Source organism: Lineus longissimus, chromosome 5 (genome assembly GCF_910592395.1).
Source record: "Lineus longissimus chromosome 5, tnLinLong1.2, whole genome shotgun sequence".
Classification (NCBI taxonomy): Eukaryota; Metazoa; Nemertea; class Pilidiophora; order Heteronemertea; family Lineidae; genus Lineus; species Lineus longissimus.
The window spans coordinates 20,831,104-20,848,752 of NC_088312.1; the positions used below are offsets into that span (position 1 = coordinate 20,831,104).

The window sequence follows — 17,649 nt, forward strand, 5'->3', positions numbered from 1 at the left end:
CAAAGCAGTCGAAACATTCATGGTAGTAACAGCATCATCCTATAACGGGGACGGAAATCATATAACGGGGACGGAAGAGTCGTAACAGCAGTCAGAACAGGTCTGGGTTGACGAAAGCGTCGTAAAACTGCCGAGAGTGATGGAATACGTACATTTACTGCACGGGTTTATCAGAGTTTTCCTTCTCCTAGACTGGTTGCCTGCCCTGTTCTTAACCCTCTAAAAACAGTTCTTTCCTTAATACCACTATAATAGTAGGCATTTCCTTTTCCTGCTCAGTTCCCGCACTGCAACTACTAAGGACCTACTAGAAAAAAATTGCTGCCTTTCCCTCACCAATTAAAAAAGCCTAGAGGTTTCGGCGTCCCAGTCCTCCGTCTCCATGTCCACCACGACAATATCATCAGCTGGCTTACTGGCTTGGTGGAGATCTTCACGTCGCCTCTCGAAAAGCTTTACTGGCCTGGGTCCCTTCGTAGCACCGGGGCGCCCCCTCCTCGTAGTTGGCCGAAATACACAAACTGGGGAGCTTTCCCTTTCTGGCTCAGCTGGAACTTGTCGCTTTGTCTCGGTTGGAAGATAGATCGTCTCAAATTCTAAACCAAGCTCCATCTCATCGGGTGTTTGTGCTGGTTCCCTTGCATCTGACGGTCCGGGGTTCTCCATCCCGATACCGTACACCAAGCATGCGTATACCGTATCCCGTGCTGCGCTTGGCCTGACACGTTTCATTGGAGGCAGCTTCGCGGGCCTGAGGTCGCATAATGTTGCAAATGCTGGTGGTTTCGCCTCCTCCCGGTCTTCGATTGTAAAGGTTGTTGTGCTGGTACTAGCTAAGGGGGTAGGTCCCCAGATAGGAAATCCCTCGGAATCCACGCTGGGAATCCTTGAACAGCTTGACCGAGACGAGCAGCTGCCAGCCCTGGAATTACAGCTTCGCTCAAACTCCTTCTCAAGCTCAAATTTGGCTCTCTTCTCCTCTCTACTGGAGCAAGACTCCTTGCTCCCCCTCTTGCTTTTATTCGGGTCTTTAAACGGCTTTACTTTTGTTTGCTTACATCCCATTTTCGCAAAATAAGAAGTGCGCAAAACGAAAACAAGTTTGGTTCTCGAGAACTTTGCTTTGTTTCTGCCTTGGCAACGTCACCACGTCGCAACGCCTGACGACGTCATAGTCCCTGGGAAGTGTGATGACGTCACTTTGCTGCCTCCGATGTGCAGGACGTTGTGGCCATTTACCTTTAACAGAATTAGCTAATAGTCACTTGCACCTAATGTTTACCTGGCATGAAGACCTCACCCAATCCATTTTCGACGGTAATGACCATCATTTCAGGATTTGGGGTCGGAGTTTGTTTGGTCTATTTTGCCTCAGTCTCGCCCATCTGCCACCGTCGTGGCTTCGCGGGATATTGATAATTGGATCCCGAAATCGATTGACCCGATGACGGAGAAATGGCGATGTCAAATGGGCATGACGGTGGTTAAACCTAGTGCGAATGGGCAGCACAATTAACCAATCAGGCAGAATTGGGTGTAGGATATTCGGAGACCACGCACACACCTCCTGAATCTGCGGTGGGTTGGTACCGCATGCTACGTAAGGAGTAGGTTTCTGGATAAGACTTGGTCCACATGAACAGGTGGTACCTTAAAAATGGTGAAAAGTTGCAAATCAACGCCCTGTGAATTGTCCTTTGACCAGGTAGTGCTAATTCAGCAACCTGGAGTAGGTTGTGACATCGTCCCTTAAGAGGGAAGTGAAGCCCTCAGTCACCTCCAATACAGAAGAGCTAGTAAATCCACTTGCTTGGAGATGGACGGATTGACGGACGGACGGCCACCATTAAAATAGCCATTGGACTAGCTCCGCTGACAAAGTCAGCTGAGCTAAAAACCAAAACCAATTGTTTGTTTTTCACACATTTTCAATTTAATGCTATATAAATAATACAAGGCATAAAATTATAAGTTAGATCCATAGGCCATTTGATACAAATGTTACAGCAACATGAGCCAATCACTTATTACTCTGTATGCACATAATCCATCAAGCATTATCTTCAACACATGGAGGCAAAGAACTCTGCCGAAAAACTCTTTGTGATTTGATAGAAATTTCATTTTCACTCTCGTCAGACCGGACAGCATTTAACATTCCTGACAAGCAATAAGTTGTTGCACCAGCGGTGTCTTCTTCCGCTAAGGCAAGCCCAGTAATAAATCCACCGACAACATTAACAATACAAAATACAATCTTGTATAGACCAAGCTGACGAGCAGACGTCTATTTTGTCCGAGCCATACCCCTCCCAAAGTTTTCTCTCCTGTTCAAATTCAAGACAAAGCCACAAATGACCTCACCCACCAGTTCTGCTTCCAGATCTCATTTCAGCGAAGGTTGAAACAACAGATTGCAGCAAGTTTGACAGACATCCAAGCAAACTCCGTCAAGTATATTTTTTCTCAGACAATCCAACATTCTATCAAATCCCAAACAGATACACCTACAGCTCTGAGCACCCTCTGTTAGTGATCCAACAAACTAGAAGCACAGAAATTCATGGCAAAGTAAGAATGCTGCATACCACAGTTTATTCACAATGAGTTTCGGAACATTTCATTTATAGATCAGTATACATTGATAAAATCAGCATCATCATATAACGGGGACGGAAGCGTCATCACAGCAGTCGAAACATTCATGGTAGTAACAGCATCATCCTATAACGGGGACGGAAGCGTCGTCACAGCAGTCGAAACATTCATTGTAGTAACAGCATCATCATATAACGGGGACGGAAGCGTCATCACAGCAGTCGAAACATTCATGGTAGTAACATCATCATCATATAACGGGGACGGAAGCGTCATCACAGCAGTCGAAACATTCATGGTAGTAACATCATCATCATATAACGGGGACGGAAGCGTCATCACAGCAGTCGAAACACTCATGGTAGTAACACCATCATCATATAACGGGGACGGAAACGTCATCACAGCAGTCGGAACATTCATGGTAGTAACAGCATCATCATATAACGGGGACGGAAGCGTCGTCAAAGCAGTCGAAACATTCATGGTAGTAACAGCATCATCATATAACGGGGACGGAAGCGTCATCACAGCAGTCGAAACATTCATGGTAGTAACAGCATCATCATATAACGGGGACGGAAGCGTCATCACAGCAGTCGAAACATTCATGGTAGTAACAGCATCATCATATAACGGGGACGGAAGCGTCGTCACAGCAGTCGAAACATTCATGGTAGTAACAGCATCATCATATAACGGGGACGGAAGCGTCGTCACAGCAGTCGAAACATTCATGGTAGTAACAGCATCATCATATAACGGGGACGGAAGCGTCGTCACAGCAGTCGAAACATTCATGGTAGTAACAGCATCATCCTATAACGGGGACGGAAGCGTCATCACAGCAGTCAGAACATTCATGGTAGTAACAGCATCATCATATAACGGGGACCGAAGCGTCATCACAGCAGTCGAAACATTCATGGTAGTAATACCATCATCATATAACGGGGACGGAAGCGTCATCACAGCAGTCGGAACATTCATGGTAGTAACAGCATCATCATATAACGGGGACGGAAGCGTCGTCACAGCAGTCGGAACATTCATGGTAGTAACAGCATCATCATATAACGGGGACGGAAGCGTCGTCAAAGCAGTCGAAACATTCATAGTAGTAACAGCATCATCCTATAACGGGGACGGAAATCATATAACGGGGACGGAAGAGTCGTAACAGCAGTCAGAACAGGTCTGGGTTGACGAAATCGTCGTAAAACTGCCGAGAGTGATGGAATACGTACATTTACTGCACGGGTTTATCAGAGTTTTCCTTCTCCTAGACTGGTTGCCTGCCCTGTTCTTAACCCTCTAAAAACAGTTCTTTCCTTAATACCACTATAATAGTAGGCATTTCCTTTTCCTGCTCAGTTCCCGCACTGCAACTACTAAGGACCTACTAGAAAAAAATTGCTGCCTTTCCCTCACCAATTAAAAAATCCTAGAGGTTTCGGCGTCCCAGTCCTCCGTCTCCATGTCCACCACGACAATATCATCAGCTGGCTTACTGGCTTGGTGGAGATCTTCACGTCGCCTCTCGAAAAGCTTTACTGGCCTGGGTCCCTTCGTAGCACCGGGGCGCCCCCTCCTCGTAGTTGGCCGAAATACACAAACTGGGGAGCTTTCCCTTTCTGGCTCAGCTGGAACTTGTCGCTTTGTCTCGGTTGGAAGATAGATCGTCTCAAATTCTAAACCAAGCTCCATCTCATCGGGTGTTTGTGTTGGTCCCCGGTATGCATCTGACGGTCCGGGGTTCTCCATCCCGATGCCGTACACCAAGCATGCGTGTACCGTATCCCGTGCTGCGCTTGGCCTGACACGTTTCATTGGAGGCAGCTTCGCGGGCCTGAGGTCGCATAATGTTGCAAATGCTGGTGGTTTCGCCTCCTCCTGGTCTTCGATTGTAAAGGTTGTTGTGCTGGTACTAGCTAAGGGGGTAGGTCCCCAGATAGGAAATCCCTCGGAATCCACGCTGGGAATCCTTGAACAGCTTGACCGAGACGAGCAGCTGCCAGCCCTGGAATTACAGCTTCGCTCAAACTCCTTCTCAAGCTCAAATTTGGCTCTCTTCTCCTCTCTACTGGAGCAAGACTCCTTGCTCTCCCTCTTGCTTTTATTCGGGTCTTTAAACGGCTTTACTTTTGTTTGCTTACATCCCATTTTCGCAAAATAAGAAGTGCGCAAAACGAAAACAAGTTTGGTTCTCGAGAACTTTGCTTTGTTTCTGCCTTGGCAACGTCACCACGTCGCAACGCCTGACGACGTCATAGTCCCTGGGAAGTGTGATGACGTCACTTTGCTGCCTCCGATGTGCAGGACGTTGTGGCCATTTAGCTGCTTTAACAGAATTAGCTAATAGTCACTTGCACCTAATGTTTACCTGGCATGAAGACCTCGCCCAATCCATTTTCGACGGTAATGACCATCATTTCAGGATTTGGGGCCGGAGTTTGTTTGGTCCATTTTGCCTCATTCTCGCCCATCTGCCACCGTCGTGGCTTCGCGGGATATTGATAATTGGATCCCCAAATCGATTGACCCGATGACGGAGAAATGGCGATGTCAAATGGGCATGACGGTGGTTAAACCTAGTGCGAATGGGCAGCACAATTAACCAATCGGGCAGAATTGGGTGTAGGATATTCGGAGACCAGGCACACACCTCCTGAATCCGGTGGGTTGGTACCGCATGCTACGTAAGGAGTAGGTTTCTGGGTAAGACTTGGTCCACATGAATAGGTGGTACCTTAAAAATGGTGAAAAGTTGCAAATCAACGCCCTGTGAATTGTCCTTCGACCAGGTAGTGCTAATTCGGCAACCTGGAGTAGGTTGTGACATCGTCCCTTTAGAGGGAAGTGAAGCCCTCAGTCACCTCCAATACAGAAGAGCTAGTAAATCCACTTGCTTGGAGATGGACGGATTGACGGACGGACGGCCACCATTAAAATAGCCATTGGACTAGCTCAGCTGACTTTGTCAGCTGAGCTAAAAACCAAAACCAATTGTTTGTTTTTCACACATTTTCAATTTAATGCTATATAAATAATACAAGGCATAAAATTATAAGTTAGATCCATAGGCCATTTGATACAAATGTTACAGCAACATGAGCCAATCACTTATTACTCTGTATGCACATAGTCCATCAAGCATTATCTTCAACACATGGAGGCAAAGAACTCTGCCGAAAAACTCTTTGTGATTTGATAGAAATTTCATTTTCACTCTCGTCAGACCGGACAGCATTTAACATTCCTAACAAGCAATTAGTTGTTGCACCAGCGCTGTCTTCTTCAGCTAAGGCAAGCCCAGTAATAAATCCACCGACAACATTAACGACAATACAAAATACAATCTTGTATAGACCAAACTGACGAGCAGACGTCTATTTTGTCCGAGCCATACCCCTCCCAAAGTTTTCTCTCCTGTTCAAATTCAAGACAAAGCCACAAATGACCTCACCCACCAGTTTTGCTTCCAGATCTCATTTCAGCGAAGGTTAAAACAACAGATTGCAGCAAGTTTGACAGACATCCAAGCAAACTCCGTCAAGTATATTTTTTCTCAGACAATCCAACATTCTATCAAATCCCAAACAGATACACCTACAGCTCTGAGCACCCTCTGTTAGTGATCCAACAAACTAGAAGCACAGAAATTCATGGCAAAGCAAGAATGCTGCATACCACAGTTTATTCACAATGAGTTTCGGAACATTTCATTTATAGATCAGTATACATTGATAAAATTAGCCTGAACGTTAATAGGGACAGCTTTGGCGTCAGATTCTGGTGCCAAGAATGACAATACCCAAGCTCACCATCATGCACCGCCACACTAAAGCTGATCTCTAAAAGACTTTCAGTAGTGTTGCGAGGCAGTTTTGAAGAAAGCATGCAAAATTTCAGGTGAGCCTTTAGGTACATTCCGTTCTCGTCATGGACCAGTTTAGGGACTTTCCAATGATTCTGTTTGGAGAAGCAACAGCTCAGCTCGAAGCCATTTTCGTACGAGAAACCAACATCTCGCGCCTAAACCCGTCCCTTCAAGAAAGAAATAAGATTTCCTTGTACAAGCCATAGCAAATATTTTCCCACGTCAACCCTGTGAAAAATGGGGAACCTACCCTGGTCACACCATTTCTCACATTCACGGCAATGAATAACCCCACCTATTGTTTACGAAAAACCTATTGAAGGTATTGATGATTTTGAATATTGAGACGGACGATGGAAAAACCATATGATATCACATACAAGGAGTTTTAAGAGAATATAAGCGATCGTTTACAAGTTCCTCGTTAGGGTTATTTGGAGTTCAGCAGCCCGAATGAGATTCCGTACACACCGGCAAATGTCATTTTGTGGAGTTAAGACGGACAGGAATTTCTTAATAAAAGATGTACTGACACTGTAACCTCTTATAGACAATCCAGTTTGGACATTTTCGTCATTTCAAGAATCTGACTTGAGCCTGATGCCACATGGCCTATCCGACAGACGAGTCCTTGGACCTGAAATTCAAGTCACCAATAGAAATTTATCATCTCTACCGGCTTATGTCGCAGTTTACTTAATTCTCTTGAATAGAGTTTGGGGACCAACCTGCCACAAAATAGATGTTTCCAAATGTTTCCATATTTTCGGATGATCCAAAAAGATTTTAACAAGTTTACAGAGTGGCCGGATTTGCAAAGACCATACAGAACCGAAATGCTTCACAACTTTCTCAAGCTTTTACAGCGTCTTGAATAGAAATATGTGAAGAAATAAGAAAATTTCGATATAAATGTTCATTTCCACAATGTCGTCCGCCAAGCACATTCTTGTCAATTCTCCCACTTTACTATTAATTTATATACTACAACATAAGGCTTTATAATCACAGTTCTTAGGACACTGTGGCATATTGTAACACCAGCAACATTTACAAAACTAAAACATCTCACCTGACTTTCAGAATCAAAAGTTTCCCCTCTGAAAAAAATCACATTGGGTCAAACTATCAGTAGTCATTTCAATCCATATTTTGACAGCCTTGAGTGTCCAGAATCCACACCAGGTGACAAGATGGCAACATCGACTGCCCTGTTCACATAATCATGTCAAAACTACCTCAATTCATTACTCTTATATTATACAATATCCATTACACTACACCACAGCTCCAGTGATGTTTGAGGACATTCTTCAAGCCAAGGCTAAACCTTAGATTAAGCCATGAATAGGCCCAAAAGTGACCTCCAAAGTAAGAATTACCCACAAAGGTCTAACTTTAGATTGAACCATGAAAAGGCCGGAGTTCCTCCAATTTAAGAGCAACAGTTCAAAAATGACCCAACAAGTTCAAAATTTGCCTCAAGTTCAAACCATTTCACTCTGATATTCAAGTTCTATTTTCAAATGGACAGCCTTAGCTTGAAAAATATCACAATGGCACTGACAAGGAAATAAGCAGGTGTTTATTCCATTTGTTTATTTCCTCAAATCAACATAGGGAGCTGACAGACATACTATCTATATTACAAATCATTGGCCAAGTCATGTAAATCTTATTGTCCATCTTCTCAAGATACAGGGTGGATCAAAAAATGTTCCACAAGAACACATGTTGCCCCTGGTGATCCAGTAACATTGTAAAACTTGGGATTCACTCTGAAGATACAATTAACAGAGTCTCCAACAAATTAACATCAAACCCCAAATTTGCATCCTCTGTTATGATAACATGTTACTTTGAATTAACGACAAACCCAAAATTTGCATCATAACATGTAACTTAGCTTTACTAACACATTTTGACCAACCCTGTAATCCCCTTAGCCATCTGCTCCTGTGCAGTAAAGACGTCCCTACTTTCTTCACAGTTCAAGCACCGCCATGAAGACCACCTTTCTCCATGAAGATCTGGTATAGACCCTAAATTCATTGAACAACAAACTGGACCCGGTCTCAAACCCTTGGGAGCCGATATACAAAACTGTAGATACACTTTTCAACACTTCCTTTGCTTTTTGAAGACTCGATGACTAGAGTATGTTTTGAAATCACATCGCTGGAAAGTTTACAGCATGGAATGAAGCCTCATAATAGGGTACACTGATTGTGACTCTGACAATGCATGCTCAGAGTGCTATGTCATTTCATACCATCTTACACCCAAACAATGCAAAAACCACATGCGTTGTGAAATCAAATTCATTTGAAATGGCATTCCGTGTAAACACACCCTTATACATGTAGTACAACTGCCTATTAGATGATATTATAGTCTAAGATTACCAGCCAAGTAAAATGTTCTTATATTTTCAATTCATTCACCAACTTTATAGTTTTTACAGCATCATGCCACAATAAATTATGCCAAGCATACGATGGTATTGTTCACGAGACTTTAGTATATGTATAGATTTCATGTTATAGATAGCAAAGCAGGGTAATGCACTTTCACAAATGTACATGTCTTGATTAGCACCTACATGGTAGCACTTTATTTTCCCCCAAAGCTATTTAGGCAGTCCGATGACGGACGAGATAAAAAGAACCGCCAATAGCTCACTGATAGAATGAACGCCGTAGTTTGCCTATTCATAGCAATAATTGTAGCTCTATTTCAGTACATCTACTTAAGCATTTGAAAAACTTCGATGCAATGGTCCATCGTCCACATGGTGTGTTAGTAATACTGTAATGCAAACATCTCAAACTGATCTGAAGATAATCAGCATATTCCACCTTTAATGGGACTGAGACGAAAAGGCCATCACAAAATGTACACTGTTTGCACAAAATGTACCGTTTGACCAAAATGTACAGATGTCTGCACAAAACGTACACTGTTTGCACAAAATGTACAGATGTCAGCACAAAATGTACACCGTTTGCACAAAATGTACAGATGTCTGCACAAAATGTACACTGTTTGCACAAAATGTACAACCATGTGTACAGAATGCATGACCATTCCAGTCCAAGTTAACATGAAGTACATGAAGTGGAGAGAAAAGCATATGGCAGTTGATCAGACACAAGAGGTGATGTACATGGCTAGGCCTGGGTTATTTCGCAAACAACATATGATTTGTCAACCCTAGCACTTGCCTTGGGTAGGGACTTAGCCAATGACTACATGCCAGCATTCCGGCAACCGCTAACACCGTTCGAGAGACACAGAATTAAAGCTCCAATATTTCCAACATGATTATAAACCATAAGCGATACATCTACAATATAAATTGGCCGTCACATATCACAAGATTATTTCATACCCATTGAAGGACTATTTACACTCAAAGGTTTCCTGTGTCTGTTTCTGAATTGGTTTCTAAAACAACGGCACATGGACGATAAAATCCTTTTTTGATTGATTTGATCGCCCGTATGCTGCAAGTTTATAAGCCAAGCAGATAATAGGAACTAGTAATAAGATTTAGGGAAAAAGGTTATCATTTTTGAGTAGAAATGTAAATCAAACAGATTTTTATAGATGGTACCCTTGAACCACATGTACATTTTGTTCCCCACAGAGAACTTTTTTGCTTTTAACTCTAAGAGGTCAAATTTAAAAGACCCATCACCAAATTACCTTCACAATTTTGTCACTGTTCTATTCCCCAGATGTTTGAGTGTAGAAAATTAAGTATAAAACATATAAACATAAAAGTGAAAAACCTAAAAATAATTCTTTAGCCAACAATGCCCTTTCATCAATTTCACGAATTTGGATTCATGGACCAACATCTCAGGTTACGATGCGGAACAGATCACAACCGATCTCCAACTTTGAACCAAATTTCCACAGAAACCCAATGGTCTGACTTATCCTCTGAACACCATGGGTTCAAAACCCAACAGCGACGCACTTGTGGCCTTTGAATAAGACGTAAAAATAAAGATGGACAATTGCATCTCGTGGTTGTTATTTAAGTTGTGATTGAAGTAGTTTGTTCATCCCGGTGTGCTACACAGGGTGTTCCATAAAGATTTTTCTTGGGAATTCTTCTTTTTTCTACCTACATGATATGTATGAACCGCAATGAGCCATGGAACTGATATTTAGACATGATCCCAAAACCACATGGTCCAACATCTACACCCCCAGTTTCAGGAATAGACTCTTCCAATGCTTTACCTGGATAAGTCAAAACAAAGAAATGGGGGCGAAAAGGTTGATATTTGTGGCGGGGCTGAAGTTAAACAGACCCACACTCAACCTGGTGTTATAGTCAATAGCTTGGGATAATCCCAAAAGCGCTTTGAGAAAGGTTATATACCACGGAAAGCACTACAGAAATATAAATTAATAATATTATTATTAAAGTGTCTACTATATAATAGTTGATTGTTCCCCCAACTTTTCCTCCGATGAAATCACGAATATATTAGGAGAAGAAGAAGGAGGGCCAATCGGCGCTTTGAATCGAACGTACGTCAGGATATGAGGATATATTCACCAAAACGGCACCAAATTAACACGAAAGTGTAACTCAAAATCCAAGAAACTGATATAGGACAGTCTCAAATTATGCAAGGATTAGATATTTGTTACTTAAAATTTGTTCATTTATGAAGACAATATCTGGTGCGCTATTTTAATGTCACAATCTTGCGCTGCCCTTGCGAAAAGTCTACAAGTCCACTCCTTTTTTACGAAAGCATCTTAGCCAAATCAGCATAATGCAAATATGACAGACCAATTCAGGATATACTCCAAGTGGGTGGTACAACGGCTAAGAATTGGTCACTTTTCAATTGGTTACTTCCAGTTAGAGGCACTGAAATGGCCTATTCAACCTCTAAATGTGACCCGCTCTACCAAAACTAGGCGCTTGTCGCATCTGAACTTGACAGGTTGATACGAACTTGTTGTTCATTTCCCTATTGTAGACCTTTGGTGAAATGTAACCAAATCAGTTTGTAATAGATTTCACAAAAGGTCTACAATAGGGAAATGAACAACAAGTCCGTATCAACCTGTCAAGTTCAGATGCGACAAGCACCTAGTTTTGGTAGAGCGAGTCACAAATACAGTTTTGGCTAAAACGCATTTGTGAAATCAGCCAAATTTTAAACCTACGAAGCAATCTGACGGGCAGCGCAAACAATCCAAATTCTTTCAACAAAATTTGCTCCCAGTCAACGAGAATGTTATAATTTCTCCAATCAGTGTATATTACGCATTCTCAACAGAAAGTCCAGTGTGAATATTATCTACCTGACAAAGTCATAATTATTTGTTATAATTGTGTGAGAGAGTACCACTTCAGGAAACCGTACAGGGTGTTTCCGAAATAGTAAATAGCAATAACATACAGGAAATATTTTAATTGATCTAAGGTTTTTGAATGAACTTGTACACCTTGCAATACATCGGGATGAACAGGAAAACCCAGTTATATCTATGAAGAGGCATTTTGACTTATTTCGGAAAAGTGACCAAGTGACACAAATATTTAAAACATCTACAGACACAAAAACAATATATTTGAAGCTTGGGAAAATGAAACCTTAAATGAATCATCTCATGGCTATCGGTAGACAACCCCGCCCCAGACGTTTAGAAAACAACACTTGAATCACTGCTGTATCAAAATCTCAAGAAATACTCGTAAATTATCATGAATAAGACCAAATTAACCAACGATAATACATTTCGAGTTAGTCTCTTTGAGAATTACACAGCTACAGTTAACCCTTTGTATTCATTGCCCAAACAAATGGGTGCATTTTGCAATAACTAAACCATTGACCTGAACATAGTTTGTGTTAACCCCTTCTCATGAATATGGCATAAATCTGTCAAGTAGAGAAAATAAGGTTTACAATACTGTAAAACATGCCAACTTTGCCACCTGAGGGGAGAGATTGCCTACCACCACTTGAAATATCTACTGGCAGACGGATAAGGGGTGCCATCAAAATGATCATCTGGAAAGTCCTTTCATCACAACAGACTCTCCGATAACACCATCAACCGCCCTTCAGCAGGTATTTCAGGTGGCTGCCAAGTTCCCCCAGGGTGGCAAAGTTAGCATGTTCTACAGCATTCGATTAGAAGCAGACACAGCCATCCATTGATACACACACATTTCAGAAACAACAGCCTCTCGTGTGACACAGAATAAAACAGTATGGTATATACAGCAACTGCCTGAAGATGCACATCAATTCTTATGTCTATTTACATTATGCACATCCATTGCAGTCTCTTAAAGCTGAACTGGCTCAACTTCACCCCTGAAGCTCTGGTCGGTATTTTTTGGTAAAGTACACCAAGAAGTGCACCTCAGATCTGCACACACTCGCTGGTGGTTGAGACGAACTCCTCTTTACACACTTATCAAATACACGAACTGATACCAGGATGTGCAGTTCAGTTTGTTCAGCTTTAACACATCCTTGTTGAATAAATAGTGTCCCACTGTACATGCGAGTCAGCTTCAAGCATACAAGTCCAATCTTGAGAATTTCATATCCTAGAATTTCATATCCTTAACCCTTGCACACCGATTTCCAAGCGATGATATAGATCCATTTATTGAGTTAGCGTTTGAAGCACACCAGAAGAGTACCCTACTATTAGGCATACTAGAGAGTACTCTAGACTATGTAGGTATTATGGAGAGTACCCAAACATGAAGGATATCAAAGAGTACCCTATCTGTACCATGAACTAACTGGAGAGTACCCTACTATTAGGCATAACATGAAGCATATCTGAGAGTACCCAACCATGAAAAAGAGTCGAGATCTTTTCAATCTCAAGAAGCACAAGAGAACCCACCTTATATAATTAGTGGTACTCTTTTCTTTCCCATATGATTAGCTATTTTGGAGGTACTCGTCTCTTACACAGATGATACAATGCCCTATACTAACGGGGGTACTCCTCCATTTGAACGGAGCAACTCTAAAGCGTAGACCTCGGTAAGGGTACTCCTCCAAGAGAATGCAGATAGAAATGCATCACGTGACTTGTCAGGTGCTCGTTGCTGCTCAGTTTACCTAACGAGAACCCAGAGGCCAACTGAGGGGAAAATCGAAAATTTTTTTTGAAACTCTTTAAAAAAAACTTCTTTGAAAAATTGTTTTTTGAAAAATTTTCTTCGGAATTGTAAACAAGTGACAGTATACAGGGTATCTTTTGATGGCAAAATCATTTTTTGGAAAAATTACAAGTGGATTGTTTTTTGACAAATTTTCAATGGAATCATAAACAAGTGACAATAAACAGAGTAACTTTTGATAGAAAAATCATTTTTTGAAAAATTTAAAGTGAAAATAAACAGGGTAACTTTTGATGTTTTCTTTTCTTATTCAATTGAGTTAGAGTACAACGTTTTGATCATGGCAACATATTTTCTGAAGTGAAAAACTATCTAAATAAAAGTCCTCACTTGGTTTATTCTAGTTGCATCAGGAATGCTTGGCCGCATGGAAATTTCTTTAAAGCAGATATACAGGATAACCCAGAAAAAAGCTACCTTATCGGACTGTTTATCTGGGTCATCGTGATCCATTATAAAATTTGGATAACAGCAAAGTATTACCAGTATAAAAAGACTCGCGTAATAATATTAGTAACAAAACATTTTGATATGAAAAAATATGGCAAATATTCTGGCTATAAAAACGCATTAACACAATGTATTATAAATTAGTTGTAACCCTACCAGCCGATTAGGTTGTTAGGTAAAGCTGATGAGCATTGAGTATACCTGAGCAAATCGTGATAAAATGCCTAAGGTTCAGACACTGTGATGTAACATCCTCTAACGTGAAGAAGAGGCCGAACTTTCACGGCAATTAAAAAACCCGGAATCCTTGTTATGTTTCGAAATTGTTAAGATGAATTCCCCACTTCGACTTTTTGCCATAATTGCTCTTCTTCATTCGTACTGTCTGGAGTTGTAGCGTCAGACGCCCGACCTTGAACGCCCAGGGAGCTCAACACGCTCCCTTCCTTCTGTTGCATCACAGTTTCTACGTTCGCCCAAAGCATGTCGATTTCGGGCAACTGGTTGCTGTCCGAGGCATTGCCACAAGCAGCCTGTGTAGTATTATGTGATGCGTCCGACGCCATATTGTCATTGGGCGCGTTAGCATTTTCCAAATCAATAACACTAGGCCTCATTGGGCTGGATTTCCCTTGCATACAAAGACATGGCTCTTCATGACAACAGATCTGAAACAAAACAGAATCGATGATGAATAAGAAGCTGGGATGACTGTAAACTTTAAGTGCCCCACAAATGAGGGGTTTTTGTAACAGTGGCCTGTTACAGTTATGAATGAAAGAAATGCATGCAAATTTGGCGGCTAACAGAAGCTGTTTGCTATGGTACACTGTCCAAAATCATGACGGTGCAAATGTGTGTCCAAACAGAAGTGGCCCGAGGTCATGTTCATGCTGACCAGTTTCTCTCCACAACTTGGACTTTTGATGTACAAGATATGGAAAAACTTAACGATTGATTTAAACAAAGTCCTCGGACACGATTGCAGGGGTCGAAATCAGGCATGCAATTTCAGGTACTGACATTTTGAACCTGGCAAAACGAAGTACAACAAAGCATTACTACTATAGTAGGGCCTTCCTTTGCAGCAACCTCTCCCTTTAGGACACCCCTCTATTAAGGACACTAGTCTTGAACCCAAATTGGTTGTTTCCATTCAATTTAACCTCTCTAATCAGGGCACCTCTCCAATAAGGACAGGTCTAGTCAGTCCCAAGGGTGTCCTTAATAGAGAGGTTCTACTGAATACTAAATATTGATTCATCAAAGACAGGTGCATCCAAAGGGTTAAACTCTAGAACTCTCAACATCCCAAATGCTTGAGCAAGAAAAGCAAATGAAATTGAAGAGAAGGGCAACGTTTGATAGCTTGTGCTTTGTGAAGTGTGGTCAGTCAGGAATTGAATTTACAACATTACAACTGTGTTTACATCAAATACGACTGTGATGTGTACTTACGTTACGAGACATGGGCAATGTGACTTCGACGAGAATAGCCATGCAAGACTTCAGTTTTTGAGGAGGCAGTCAAACTTATCTGATTACTGGCACTTTGAATGTAAACCTATTGTCAACAATGACCTCTTTAGAAGCCCAAAATCTGATGTTCTGTGGCCAAGCCCGAAACACCTAACTGGTGAAAAGGTCAAACCTTATTCACCCCGTGGTGAGAATAAGGACATTTCTACCCACAGTACGATGAGGGCATATGGGTCTTAAAACCTCACACGACATTCTCACTGGGAAGCCCAGGCTTTAATGAAAATAACAAAGATCAGAAAGTCCTCGGAAAATAATTATGTAGTCAGTGCAAATACAAGGGTCTTTATGTTGTTCTTGTTTAAATAGGCCTGCACACTTTTGCCCTAATCCCAAATTAGGGTGCTAATTCTTGAGCCCGTTTGACATGCTTGCTATAAATTACATAATATCAAACAGTTAGTGTTTAAAGTTCCAATTCATATTGTGAATACTGGTTTTTTAAATGCACTTATTATTATGTGATATTTTGTTTATATAGATTTATATGATAATATTTGAATTGCAATATTTTCGATAATCCCAGGATAGAAGAAATTTAAAGAAGCCAAATGCTTATTCCACAATTAAGATGAACTTTCCCCAAAATTTGATTGGAAACAAAACAAATGAATGCAAAATTATACTTAAAAATGTTTTTGAAAACTGCCTCCTCTGCCAACTGATAAATCCACCGACCCAGTCACAGCAATTCCACCGCAACAAAATCATTGTGCGAACACCACAGCGGAAACCACGAAGCACAAACCATCAATGTTACCTTTTCTGACACAGGTGGCGCATCAAAACCCAGAAATCTCAGATCAGTACCTGCCGTCTCCTGTTTGAAAGCAGCGTTGTCTTCGAAGGCGATCAACGGCGTCGGGTGGTCCGTCGTCGACGTCAGCGCCTCCATGTTCGAATTGAGAAGATCCGCGTCCAATTGCGTGTTTTGTTGAATATCGGCGGCGATATTACTATTGGAGAGATCGATAACTTCCTCAAAGTCATTGGATGTGGTCGAGCCAATCATGTCGTCTGCAAGGGGCGGCTGGCTTGATTGGTTCAGTTTATGTGAAAGACTGAAAGGAAAAGCTACAAGTGAGAGGTGAAAATATTATAACACTTTAACATATCTATCATTACGTTTGGAAAACTGCACTAAGAGGAAAGGGCTAACCTACACCGGCTAACACATTACAGCACTTTTTCAGAAACCGGGACAAGCGATAAACATGGGTCACAGAGATTGAAATTTCTCATGGAATGCACAGCATACTGACCTAGTATCTATGACGGCAGGATTATCCACTACATAATCATCCTTTATTCCATTCACAGTCACCGATTTGGTCTCGTCCCCCCCGCCGTTTAGCAGAGTCACACTAGGGGGCGTCACAGTCGCGTTTACACTGTCATTTATAGCAGTCTCGGACATTTGATTGGACAAGCTAGACGACGAGTCACTATCACTAATAGGATTTGGCGCATCTTTCTTGGATGCGGCCGTGGCACTATCGAATGCGGTATCAACGTCCTTGTCCTCATCAGGACTTTTTAGCGACTCTTTCTCTTCCAAGTCCTCCGTTGACCCATCTTTTGCCCGCTCAGACTCATGCGTGGGACTAGATCCACCAGATTTATCTTCGTCGTCTTTTTTCGCCGTGCGTTTCGACATCATCGACGCCAATAAAGGAGATTTGAATTTCCTTTCCATGTCCTCACCACCACTGCTGCGTTTCTCGAGCATGTTTTGTAAAAGGGCCGATTTGAATTTTGGCTTGTCGTCGCCTGGTAGTGATGACGTTGATGTGGACATAACGGCAGCCGCGTCTGGCACTGGTTCCTCTGCTGCTGGTTTCTCCTCGGGGGAGGCGTCAGCAGGAGAAGGACTGAGTGTCCTGCTTGGCGGTGATGGACTGAATGGGCGCTTCTCTTCTCCCTGAAATATTGTTGAATGATTAGTCAGATTGAAAAATGATCAGCTACTTTTGCTCATCTACTATCTAACTTC

The 17,649-nt window shown here is 41.9% G+C and overlaps 1 protein-coding gene across 1 annotated transcript in view; it reads right to left on the reverse strand.

Annotated features, from left to right (window-relative positions):
- Positions 1–11,559: 11,559 nt before the first annotated feature.
- Positions 11,560–17,649, reverse strand: part of LOC135488712 (ensconsin-like) — a 50,505-nt gene continuing 44,415 nt past the window's right edge. The window contains exons 16-18 of the mRNA XM_064773420.1: positions 16,919–17,577; positions 16,417–16,717; positions 11,560–14,785 (exon numbers count right to left, since the gene is read on the reverse strand). Coding sequence (XP_064629490.1) covers positions 14,444–14,785; positions 16,417–16,717; positions 16,919–17,577 — 1,302 coding nt within the window. The 3' untranslated portion in view covers positions 11,560–14,443. The remainder of the gene's footprint in view (positions 14,786–16,416; positions 16,718–16,918; positions 17,578–17,649) is intronic.